The sequence below is a fragment of the Typopeltis vanoorti genome, chromosome 1 (genome assembly GCF_054136105.1).
Source record: "Typopeltis vanoorti isolate ZY-2024b chromosome 1, IOZ_Tvanoo_1.0, whole genome shotgun sequence".
NCBI classification, from domain to species: Eukaryota; Metazoa; Arthropoda; class Arachnida; order Uropygi; family Thelyphonidae; genus Typopeltis; species Typopeltis vanoorti.
The window spans coordinates 159,486,894-159,500,248 of record NC_143549.1 but is presented as its reverse complement, the minus strand read 5'-3'; the positions used below and the strand labels follow the sequence as shown (position 1 = coordinate 159,500,248).

The window sequence follows — 13,355 nt, the reverse complement described above, 5'->3', positions numbered from 1 at the left end:
TCCAGAGGTCAACGAACGGGATATTTAACCATGTTTTTTTTTTTAATTTAGTTAATTTCTGCGTGACTTATCTTGAAGAGGGTTTGTTTTCAAATATATTTCTCCATCCTCTTGTTTGGTATCTTTTAGTAGACAATGAATTATTTGGCATCTAGCTTCTTTTTGAAGAAAACTAAATAGCTTTATATTTACTCTTTACTTTTTTTTACTACATCCTATCCTTTTTTTTTATATCAGTCAAATTCTGTTATTTTTTGTCAGAGACTACTTAGTATTATGAAATTATATGTTCATTGATTCTCTGCTCTTTTCACAAATGATGACACACTGAATTATAAACTTATAAGAATAAATCTGTCTTAAAATGTTCGCCAGATATCTACCATTAATAAACAGACAAAAAACTTCAAAAAAGGATAAATTTTTTGACATATCTAAACGGCACATCACACTAATAGAAATATTATACTGCTGTTCATAATACTTTCGTTAACATTTAAGAAAAACTGTTTCATAAGCACTTTTGAAAAAAAAAAAAACGAACAACAGCGCTTTATTAGATATGATCGGAGTTAATGCTTTGCCAAATAAAATTCCATCCTTTCCTAAATAAATACTGCTAAAACAATGTCTAATAAGAGACAGAGGAAGAAAAATCTTATTTTATCATTCAGTAATTGCATTTTTACTTAACAAGGAATTCCATGGAAATAAAGTTTGCTAGAACTGTTTACTGCCTGTAGAGTCATCTATTTTGCTGTTGGTTTGAAATTATAGTAAGAAGCAGTCTTTTGCTTGTTAGTTACAATCAAAAATCTAGTAAGTTGAACGCTTCAGTTCGAAGCTTTGTCATTACTACTGTAGAAGAAATAAAATTTCAAGAAAAGAAAAGTAATTTGTTTCACTAATCCATCTAAATCACTTTTATACAGAGATTAGATGTTCTATTTTAACAAAACCTATAAGAAGATTTCAACAAAAACAAATTACTTTAAGAATTAATATAAGAATAGAACGGACTGCTCCTGAGTAGATATGTGAAATTCCATATAAAGATGTTATCATGTTAAAATACTCCACAGATGTCTTGTGTTTCAGTAATATTTTGAACGCTGTCAGTACAAGAGCATCGTGCATCTCCTGCTCTCTCTCTCTCTCTCTCTCTCTCTCTCTCTCTCTCTCTCTCTCTCTCTCTCTCTCTCTCTCTCTCTCTCTCTCTCTCTCTTTGAGATTCTTAGAGATGCACAATAACTTCATAATTAACTTCATATTTCACTGCTTGTTGCATAGATCACTAGGATAGCACAATTTTCATTTGTATTGTTAAAATGAATTATCATCATGTGAAGATAGTTCGTAGTGTTCCTCCTTCACAAGAATAAATTAACTCAGCATAGTATAATTCTGTATTTGATCACGAAGCTCTTGATATTGTTGAAATAAAATAATGAATAATATTGAAGCCTTAATTGTTCATCACTATATAGCTAACATCATATTTAACCAACTTCCTCCTTTAGATATTAGTAAGTAATGTTAAAAATAGTAATCTTAACGAATACTTATATATAAGCATTATCAGTCTCTCTCTCTCCAGATCAACTCTTAGAAGTTTCCATTAGGTTATAAATAAACTCATGTTTTTGTTCTATTTTTTTCGTAGAGAAAAATGTACGATGTTTCCGATAATGTCCTTTCGCAGTCTTTGAGACACGTGGAAACACCTTCGTATTTGATTTGATTCTAATAGCTGTAATGTTATTTTTAGTAAGTTCTATTTCTCCTTGTAGAAGAGCCGATCGCCCCACCTACTCCACTGATGGACTCTGCTGACGACACGTACATCTTGGAAACATCACTGCCTCCATCTAGTGTCGTGGATAGTAACAACAGAACCATCGGAGCTTCTGTAGAAGCCATCGTTCTGGAAATGTTAAAGACTACAGAGGTTCGTGTTTTCTCTTCATTACCGAATAAACAACAACCACTTCTCATTATTTTATGAGGAATTTGTAATGAATTAAAAGATAATTGATTTTCATTGTGAAAACTGAATAATAAAAATACATTTAAATATGCCTGATTTCCAAGGTTTTGTTATAAATTATTTATATATATATATATATATATATATATATATATATATGCCTCTCATTTAATATATATATATATATATTAAAAAAACTTTATAATTTATATAAGTGCTGTGTGACAATTTGGGAAGCTTATTAAGAGTCAATATTTTGTTATTTAGGGATCGCTGTTAAAACAGTATCAACAAGAAGACATTTCCAAATGTAAGTTTCAACAGAATACATTTTAGAAGCATATTTACATTATAAAATGTAAATGTTTGAATATACTTTTTTATTTATTCGAAATACGTTTAAACGCTGCAAGCGTTTAAACGTATAAACAAATAAACAACATCCCTATTAAAGTCTGAGTACTTCCACTTTTTTATTGGATTGAAACGGATTAGTGTTAAATGGTCTTTAAGTGGAATTAATTGCCTCTCATCTGTTTTTAATATGTAGTGTGGTCGATGCTGTCCTTTGTCTCCTTTATAAGGTGATTGATTCACAATTAATTTATTTGGATAAACATCTGTTGTCAACAGTAATAGGGTAACAACACGATCGTATTTTTGTGTTTGTTCATATAATTGGAATCAATTAATCTAGTATAAAATAAATAATATTACATTTTGTCATAATATTAAATAATGTCAGTAAATGTAAAGTCATTCACTTCAGCTAGAAGAAACTGATGAGGCTAGGGATCTTGGAGTGTTAATAGATAGGAAGTTGAAGTTTAGGGGCCATGTGGCAAAGATTGCAAATTCAGCTCAAAAGATAATTGCAATGCTGAAAGGAACGTTCACATGTAAAGATAAGGGTGTTATTTACCTCCTTACAAGGCCTTGATAAGTCCTCACTTGTACTATTGTGCGCAGGTCTGGTTTCCTGGTTTCCGTTGTGATTCTGATATATTGGAGAGAGTACAAAGGCGAGTGTTAAAACTGATATCAGGATTGCGGAATGCTGATTATGAAGACAGATTGAGAATTTGTAGACTGCAGACACTAGCAAACAGGAGAAAGAGAGGCGATATGATTGAGACTTACAAACTGCTGAAAAGGTCATACAGGATTTCAATTGATGGGATTTTCCAATTTATGGAGGATAGGGAAAGGACGAGAGGGCATCCTTGGAAGCTGAGAATGAAGGCCGCCAAGAAGGGTGTAAGGGCTAGATCTTTCTCTCCGAGGGCGGTTCGTGATTGGAATGGATTGCCATTGGATGTTTTGAGTGCAAGCAGTGTGAATTCAAGAATAAGTATGATAGCTGATGTGTGTGGTATGTGGCCTCCCTCGATTAGCCTTTGACTCCCTGGAGGTGTCTCTTATTAATAATAATAATAATAATTTTTATTGGAATGAAATTTAGTAGAATTACGTGAGGATAATACTCGTAGAGGATCCACTCTTTTTAAATGCATGTAATTATATAATATCGCCCCCTGATATATAGACAAAACAGAAAGTATATCTCTTATTTATCGTGTGAGGACAACTCTAAATTTGTGAAATAACTCTGTTTCCATTTTGTATAACATCAGCTAAATCTCCTTCGCTAGCTAGTTTCCTGCAGAGGCTGATATTATTGTTCATTGCTTTCTATACGTTTGGCTCTACATCTTTTTTACTAAAGGAAAGAGTCATTCTTGCCACTGCGCGACGGGATGCTCTTTTTTTTATGTTTTCGACAAACATTTTGTGTAAGCAGAGTGCACGAGTATGAATAAATGAAAGGTTGATAATAAAGAAGAAACAGATTAACATTGGATTTAAATGTATAATTTAAATTTCTGAAAAATGCATAGAAAAGACAGGTATTGTTCGTATAAATGAGAGTAGAGGATATAAACAAAGAATGAACAGAGTTAGTTTGGAGCCGAACTATCAGTAAATAATGGTTGACTGGCACTTGTAGAATCGGAAATGTAGGAGAACAATTGCTGTTTAAGCGTCTGTAGATGTCTCGATGTCTATGCAATAGGGAACGGATTGAATCAATGAGCAAGAGTCAATCATCAATCTAAATACTCAATTCACGATTAACGCAAGTATTTTAGGAGAATTAACCTATATATGAGAGATTGATTTTTAAGATTATGTAGATTTAGGATTTGTACAATATTAATAGATGTTCAATGATAAAAGCTAAAGAAACAATATACATTGCTTGGAAAGACGTCAATGGACACCCCGATGGGCAAGGTGCATCGGGCCATGTAACGAGTTACGTGTTTGTAGCCGGTATAAATGAGAGGAATATGATGCTCTTAATTGCGTGCAACTGTATTTTGGTGAAATGGCTCCTAGAAAGGAAGTGATGGAGTTCAAATGAGACGTTGTTATAGAATGCCATGTTGCAGGACTATTTGTTCGACAAATTTTACGCAGTGGTGGATAGTCCACTGCAAGTAGTCTACCTGCAGTGGACTACCCACCACACTGAACGTGACTGTAGGGTGCTACGAAGGATAATATATGTAAAAAAAAACACCATTTGTTAGCCGGCCCGTTGAACGGAGGTTCTGGGCATCGATTGGAGCACCAAACTTCATAAAATCATTCAGAACCGTGTCTCAGTACATGGGTTTTCATAGTAGGACACAATATGCAAGCACCACGTTACCCAAACCAACATGCAGCTTCGTCTTCAATGATGCAAAGAGCATGTACAGTATCATGGAAGTTTGGAAAACTGCGTTATGGAGCGATGGATCACAATATATCCTCTACAGAGCAGATGGACGGGTGTGGAGGATGCCGGGTGAACGTTTCTTACCAGAGTGCATAACCCCAAGTATGAAATTCGGAGGTTAGTATTGTGATGGTACGGTATGGTCCGGTTTTTCCTCGATTGGCCTCGGATCTCTACCTGTGGAGCCACGAACATTGAACTCAGAGAGGTATCTGAACCTTCTTGACAATGCAATTCTTCCTACTTTTGTGGCGTTTCTGCGGAACTGGCCATTGTCTCTTTCAATAAAGGTTGCTGCTATAACTGCGTGGTTTGTGGACACGAACCTCACCACATTCTACTGGCCTTCATAGAGCTATGTTTGCAGCCATAATGAACATGTGTGAGATGTACTAGAGAGTCGAGTGAGGTAAAAGGATGTCCTTCCCAGAACAGTCCAGAACCTCATTACATTAGGAAAAATGGTCCAAAATTCCCATTGATCGCTATCATACGCTTGTGGAATGTATTCCCAGTAGGACTGCTGCAGTCATTGCAGCGAAAGGAGACGCCATGGCTGTTTGTTAAGGTAGACGCCATGTCTGTTTGTTCCTCACACTATGGTGTCCGTTGACTTCTTTCCCAGCAGTGTAGTTTAACTCTGAAAAACTTGTCCTGCTGCAATATGTTTATGCCAAAAATATTACACAGCTATTCGAAAGAAATCAATAAAAAATGTCATCTTGTGTTCAGATTCTACTAACCTACCGCTATCGTAACAGTGAAAATCATAAAGACAGTGTAAACAAATTATCATATTTTCTCATAAACGATGTGCACCAATGGAATAAAAATGTTCTCAAAAAGTTTTACCAAAGTTAGTGAAATGTTCATAAAAATGTAATCATTATGTTTACTTATTTTTTTTACTAAAGGGTGATACTTAATAGATTGATTTTAATACCTTTACTTAGTTTTTTATTTTGATTCATGATTTTCACGTAAATCGTTATCAAATATACATCATAAGTTTGCGTTTGTTTGGACACTTGCAAAAAAAAAAAAAAACACTGAAGGTCAGAAATGATGCATGCTTCATTAGTTTCCGCCGACACGACAATATTTGTCTAATACAAAATCAGAGTATGTTACAAAATTACCAGTCACACGAGTACTGAATTTATAATCAATTTTTGAAGATTATCAATGTCCTCCTACAGATGAAATAGAATGGACCAAAAAAAAAAGTGTGTATACGTAATAATATGGCATCAGTAGCGAAAACGAAGATAAAAAACAAATTCTTCCACTATTATGGATATTATAGGGATGGACGAACAAGAGAATTTAATTGTAAATTAAATAATATTTTCCAAAGCTTACTTAATAAAGTATTTAATCTATATCAATCACATATTAAAAGTGCATACTCGCATTTTTAAACTCATTTTTAAACTCGACATCTTTAAATTCGTCGAAAAATATTTACATATAAACGAAAAGATTGATGACAATGAATTGACAGAAATTCAATTAGAATTCATATAATTGTTGAAAGATTACTCAGCAGAGAAATGAAATATTAATTGAGCTTTTTTGGGGGTAATTAATTTTGATATGATGTCTGAACCATCAGTAATACCTGAAGGTATTTGCGTAGATCATCTTGTAGGAACAGAGGAAAGGAAAAAAGCTGGAACATTAGCTTTCTTTGGAAGTAATGTTGTGGTACAACTAACTGAATATATAAAAGAGATTAAAGACAGATTACAACGTGGATAGAATTTACGATTTTATCAAGTAACGAGAAGAAGTAATATTAATTTTCTTTAATTTTTATTTACTTTCAGCCTTTTGGATTTTAACAATCGCAGTTATTGAGAGATTTAATGCTGAAAAAATGTTGCTTTAGGAAATAAGTTTGCAGAGTGATGAAATAAAAGTTTTCCATTTTAAAATAATGATAATCGTATACTTCTGATCAGAAATTAAAAAGAAGAATCACCAAAGAACGAATGAAATAATAACAAATCTCTTCCATTTTTGCATTCTCCGCATAAACGTAAGCAGTAGGAAGTTGAGAATAGTTGTGCAAATGATACTGCACAGCAGGAAATCAATACGGATTAATTATAATACGAATTTTGAATATGAATTGTGAATTAGATTGACTACAGGACAATATGTACCTATAGACGAGCTATTAGCGTAGAAGATATCCGGAGTATTTGGAAAACAGATATTTTTTTTCTTTTTTTTTCTGGTGGTTTGCTAAACAGATTGCTGTCTCTAATGAGATCGTTAGTGGTAGCTAGGGTTTTCGTTGGGTTGTTTAGAGATAATGCTTTCATTTCGAAACAAGGGCGTCATGTCTATAAACTACTCTTGAACAACGGCTGCGACTCTACAAATAAGCTATTATTTGCAAAATTTACTTACAGTTTTTATATCCTTGAAGGAAACGGAATTCGAATAGACCGACATTCTTGTTCGTACAGTTTTGAATTCTTTGCTAAACCTTGTATAAGAACAAAATTTATAAAACAGTTTTAAAGTGTGGCAGCGGAAATTTTTACAATTACTCGGATTCCCTTCAGTAATATATTCCCTCAAATAATGTAGTGACAAAATTATTCGCTAATTTACCTGAAAGTACACAAATGCTTATCATTAAGTCGGATTCAGTACACTGTTTAGCGGCCAGCGAGTAGAGCATGTTGAAATTTATCCTGTCTAATGTTGCTTCCACGGATGCTTTCCACTGTTGCCTGTGTTCACTCCTAGATAGTATTATGTAACGTGATTATTTAACGCCTGTTGCTGAGAGATACTTCTGTCCATCGAGGATATTTAAATGCTGCAGTCAGATGGGGGCTTAGAGAAGTTTAGCAATTCTAAGATCAGGATGACCTGAATATCACTTTTTTTAACTGAAGTTATATATATATATATATATATATATATATATATACAGAATGGTTCAAAATTCCACGTACAAACTTTGAGCGGAGGTAGAGAACATCAAAATTAACCATATTCACATAGGAAAGCATGACCGGAAACGCTACCGGAAGTTACTAACAGGGACACAATGTGAAAGATACAGAAATAACACAAGGCAGTAAGTACTGTAAAAAACTTTATTAGGCGTAACTGAACAGTTCAATAGTAGTTGGATACATAATATGGTAAACGAGGTGCATGTCTGCTATCTCAGCTTTCGTAAAACGACGTACGACGTCGAAAGCTTGAATGAGGAAGCCTCAATTGCTCACCTGGAGCGCTGGCGAACAGCGCCACCTATCACTTTCAAGTGGCGTTTCCGGTTATGCTTTCCTATGTGAATATAGTTAATTTTGATGTTTTCTCTACCTCCCCTCAAAGTTTGTATGTGGAATTTTGAACCACCCTGTATATATATATATATATATATATTTTTTTTTTTTAATTCTTCCTTGCTGACCTAAAGAAGAAAACAAAAACCTATCAAAAGTTTTAAATTCCATCTTAAACACTATGATAGACCTCAAAATTAAAAGGTTTATGAGAACTGGTTCATGTTATTGATGATACACTGCCTCATAACTTTCAGCATTATGCTAACTATATACTTTAAAAATGCCTCTCCTGTTAGATACACTCTTCGTAATAGTTATGGATATTGTTTCAAAGATTCGTTACAATTTTGATAAACTTAGGCAATCTCCAGAAAACTATACATGAAAGGATGCTACTTTTTTCTGGGTGAAGTTGTATGATTCAACTATTCCGAAAAAGAGAGAGAGAGAGAGATTCTTGAGACAGAACCAATAAATATCGAATGATGTTATCAATTATAGAATCAACTTCCGATCAATGGTTAATATCAAGACAAAAGTTTCCTCCATTATTATTTTGGGATGGCTGTCAGACCTGCACAGAAAATAATCAACTTTTCATGCAATATGACCTGGTTTTATTAAGTATTTAGTGAATATCATGGCATTGTCACGCAGGTGATGTATTCTAGTTACGTGTTTTTATTATATTGGTAAAATCATTCACATTAGAAGGAAAAACAGTGGTAAAACATTTGATTGCTGTGACGAAAAAAAAAATTAATTTTTGCATCGGATGAAGGGATATCAAGAGCTACTACAGGGAGCTTATCCTTCGCTTGCTTATCTTCTCTTGGAAAGTTTAAGATTAAGATTTGTATAGGCAATCCTCATTCAGGCAATGTATTGTTTCCTCAATTGTTCAACAACAGTATACTGAATTAATTTTATAGTGATTCTTGTTTCAATTTCTTTATAGTATAAGATAATTATGCTGATATAAGTACTAAGATAATTAGTATTTATACTTGTACTAAATATCATAGTGCTTAGTAATTGTCCTAGTATTAATTACTATTTCTACTAGTGCTAAGATAAAGTTTACTATTATAAGAAAAGTTTTGAAGAAACCACATCTCCAACCAAAAAAAAGCTGATTTTTTTGTGAAATTATATATCAAATTTAAATTATTACAGATCCTGTTAGAAACATAATAGAATCATATCACTAAGAACATTTTTTGAATAATCATTGTAAGTCTAGCCCACGTCATAGTACGGAGACTGGTTTCTCTCTAGATGGAAGTTATATCCGAGTGTCTATCCATTGCACGTCCCCACTATATTTTTCCAGCTAATTACAATTAAATTTATGAAGCCACTTACAAACAGTGATAGTAACACTGCGATAAATATGAATCTCCCTAATAAACTACTCCCATCAAAAAAGTCACATCACAAACAGACACAACATACAAACCAAGCCGGAATCTCTTCACTAAAACTCACTTTCACATTAATTTTACTAACATCCGTAGCATTAACAAAAACACACCACTTCCAGACCAGACATCCTATTCCTGACAGAAACCCAGATTGCCACTACATCTCCTACATCCGACATCCAGTAACCAAACTACATACTTCATGATTCCTTTCGCCACAACGGTGACATCTGTGCCTTTGTGAAATCCGACATAGCCTGCCAAAGAATGTTTACTTTAGAATCCCCTGATTGTGACATTCTCTGGCTGAAGGTTTCTTTTCCCCATTTAGTAACATTCATTTGTTGCGTTTACCGGTGTGCAAACACTGATAAACATTCTGACCTCTTCACATTCCTTTCCATGAAACTCGACCATCTACAATCCAGCTATCTAAATAGTGAGGTCATCTTCCTGGGCGACCTCAATGTCCAGAATTTTAACTCGCTCCCCTATTCCAACACCCCTGACCAAGCTGGTCGAGAAGCAGAAGTCTTTACCATAAGTAACGACCTAACATTAATTGTGCACTTACCTACTCGAATTCCTGACCGCTTCACCATCCAAATATTCTTAAACTCTTTTTGACAAATTCTCCATCCATTTACACTGTAGAGGTCACCTCTATTCTCGAGAACACTGACCACAATCTTGTACAAATCTCCTTTCGTATAGAACGCCTCTCCCTCAACCACTCCCGCCCTCGTGTCCTCTGGCACTAGAAAAGAGCCAACTAGGATCACTTCCCGAATTTCTAATCCTGCTTTCCTTATCTGACTATTACTTCCACTCATCTGAACTTATCACCTCCTGTGAACAAGTTACAGAAATTATTCTCACTGGTGAAGACCTTCATCCCCAATTCTGATATAGTTCCGCGTTCAGTTTCCAAGCCATAGTTCAACTGAAAGTGTACCAAAGCAATTGAAGAAGAAAGTTTGGCTTACCGCAACTGTCTCGTTTAGAGAACTCCAGCTTCATACTCCATACACCAAAGCACGCAACATATGCAAATTAGTCATCAGCAGAATCAAATATGATTTCATAAAGGCGACAGCAAAACACTTGCCTCCTGTCCAAGTGGAAGCCGTGCTTTCCACTGTGGAAGGCACGGCTCAGTAGAAGTCAGTCCCTCGCTATTGGACGCCACTTCGGCTCTCCCACACTTCCACCTGTCTCTGATCCTGATGGCACCACTCTTACTTCACCCAAAGATAAAGCTGACTTCCTGGCATCACTCTTTTCCTCAAACTTCTACATTGATGAACAAGGGATATCACCTCCGACCGTACCAGAATCCAAGCACCGTATGCATTCTTTAGTTCTTCAACAAAAAGAACGGGAAACTACTAAAAATTTGGATACTAAAAAGTCTTCTGGTCTTGATGGCATCTCTCCAATTTATGCTATGCAGTACACTGACATCCCAGGCCACAAGGTCATCACCAATTAGTTCTTAAACATTTATTTTCATACTATCCTTCAATGGGGCGAGCACAATCCTATCATGTTCAATGCCACTAAAACACCAAAAAGACAACAGAAACAAGAGAAATGACAACACCAAAGTGTTGCCTTTTCTCTTGTTCTCTTGCAAAAGAGAACTCATCTCATCTAATCTTACGTTAAGTAACACACAACTCACCAGACAAGATCAGTTTACTTGGACTAACGCTTACCTCTAGTCTTTCCTGGCATAAACACATCACATCAATAGCCTTCTCAGCATCCAAGAAACTAGGAATTCTCTTTCCTTCAAAAGGCTGTTTTACATCCAACCAACACCTAACTATATACAAATCGCAACTCCACCTGTGCTTATAATACTGCTCACATGTTTAGAGTGGTGCATTAAAACTTCCGTTAAAAACTTTGATACTGTCCAGAGGAGATCAATTCGGCTCATAGATAATCCCTCTCTTACAGATTCACTTCAACTTCTATCTAACAGACGCAGTATTTCACTACTACGTCTGTTCTACAGGTACTTCCATGGTCATTGCTCTAGTGAATTGGCAACCATGATGGTTGCCAATTCATTCTTTCGCCTTTTGCACCTGTTAATACAGGAGCCACTACCGCTCAGCATCCCTTATCTATGCAACTGCAAACACACCGAACCTGATTCTCTTCTTATTCTTTTATTCCGTCCACCTCTGGTCTCTGGAATAGTCTTCCTCATGAAGTATTCCCAAACAATTACGACTTGCAGCTCTTAAAAATACACATCAATAAACTTCTATCTCATTCCTCATCTGCACTCCACACACGGCACTGATGTGCTTATAGGTCTCTTGACCTCTCGTATAAGTAATCAATATAAATAATAATAATAATAATAATAATAATAATAATAATAATAATATTCCGCGGTACTTCAGACTTTTAAAGTACATGACCCCTGTACCGATTGGCTTTCATAATATTAGAATAAGATTCTTAGTCTTACTTCTCAATATGTATTTCTGTGTGTGAATTGCGTGTATTCTCTCGGCCGGTATGCAGGATAAAAAACGGATTTCCTAGATGAAAAACCAACCCACTCCGTTTGAGACCTAGTAACTTATCTTTCGTTGAAAAGGTTCTTCACGAATTCGAACCCATATCTTTGGTTTCGAATTCGTGAAGATTCGTGAATTGGGGTTTGAAACTCTTTCAATGAAAGAGCTTCACTGAAAGCGACTGATCCACAGAGGCTCTAATCATTGTTAAGTAGCAGTTCATTTTAAATAATTCAGTTATTAATAGTTAACTTAATGCAACACATATACTAAAAGATAAGTCACGAATGTTTTGTTATCATTTCCAGATAACTTTCTGCCGTCACAAGCAGATACAACATCTTTCTTCCTTGCTGGATTACCCATAGTAGCTCATCCGATTATAATTCTCCGACTTTTACAGCATAGATTAGTTGGAAGCATGATTCACCGTCGATGGTGTGGTTCGACTCCCAGATCCAGTATAGGTTCTACCGAAAACCGTAGTAGAAAGGAATCAACTGGAGATGGAGATTCTTTAAGAATGAGGCGTAACGTCAACTTAACTATCAACTGTACTGTGCCTTCTTCTAGAATAGACATTGAAAATCGGAGCTCCATAAAAGACTCTACAGACACGCGTCTCATTATTCAGACATCGGTTCCAGTGACGTCAGTAAAAGTCATGATGGGTCATTCAAGTAGTCAAAGGTCGCAAAGGTATAGGAAAGACTCAGTGGGTGTAGCAGAAAAGTGTCCTCAGAACAGCAACAAAGATACAAGTCAATGCACCTCACCCAACTCCTACCAGAAACGTATGTTTCAGTTGCCTAACCTAAAGAAGAAAATAGCAAGGAACCACAGCGCTGATCACAGCACTAAAAGTACGCAGAGTGAAGAAAATGACACGAGTGAAGCCGATATTGCAGCTTTTCAGAGGGAGCTTCAGAATCTTCCACGATTTGATCGACAGGTTAGAACTTCTAATTTACATTTTTATATCTAATTATCTAATTAAGACTAATTACTTTAATATAAGTTACTAGCAGCATCCCCACTCCATATCATTAGAGTATAGTAGCGAACCTTTAAAATGCAATCTAAATAACCAATAACCTGAAATAAATCATTAAAAACACCAATAATGAAAAATATTGTGAATACACAGATCATCAATAATGAAAAATATTGTGAATACACAGATCACCAATAATAAAATCATCTGTCTGCTTCAAAAAAAGTCTGTATACTTTTGAAATCTTTATTTCAACCACAATATGTTATTAACAAATAACCACAAAACCTTAACAACAGTACACATTT

At 35.1% G+C, this 13,355-nt stretch overlaps 1 protein-coding gene across 1 annotated transcript in view; it reads left to right on the top strand.

Annotated features, from left to right (window-relative positions):
• Positions 1–13,355, top strand: part of LOC150110581 (uncharacterized) — an 851,360-nt gene that overhangs the window by 318,743 nt on the left and 519,262 nt on the right. Inside the window, 3 exon segments of the mRNA XM_090402114.1 lie at positions 1,791–1,948; positions 2,255–2,297; positions 12,362–13,005. Of these exon segments, the coding sequence (XP_090258240.1) occupies positions 1,791–1,948; positions 2,255–2,297; positions 12,362–13,005 (845 nt within the window).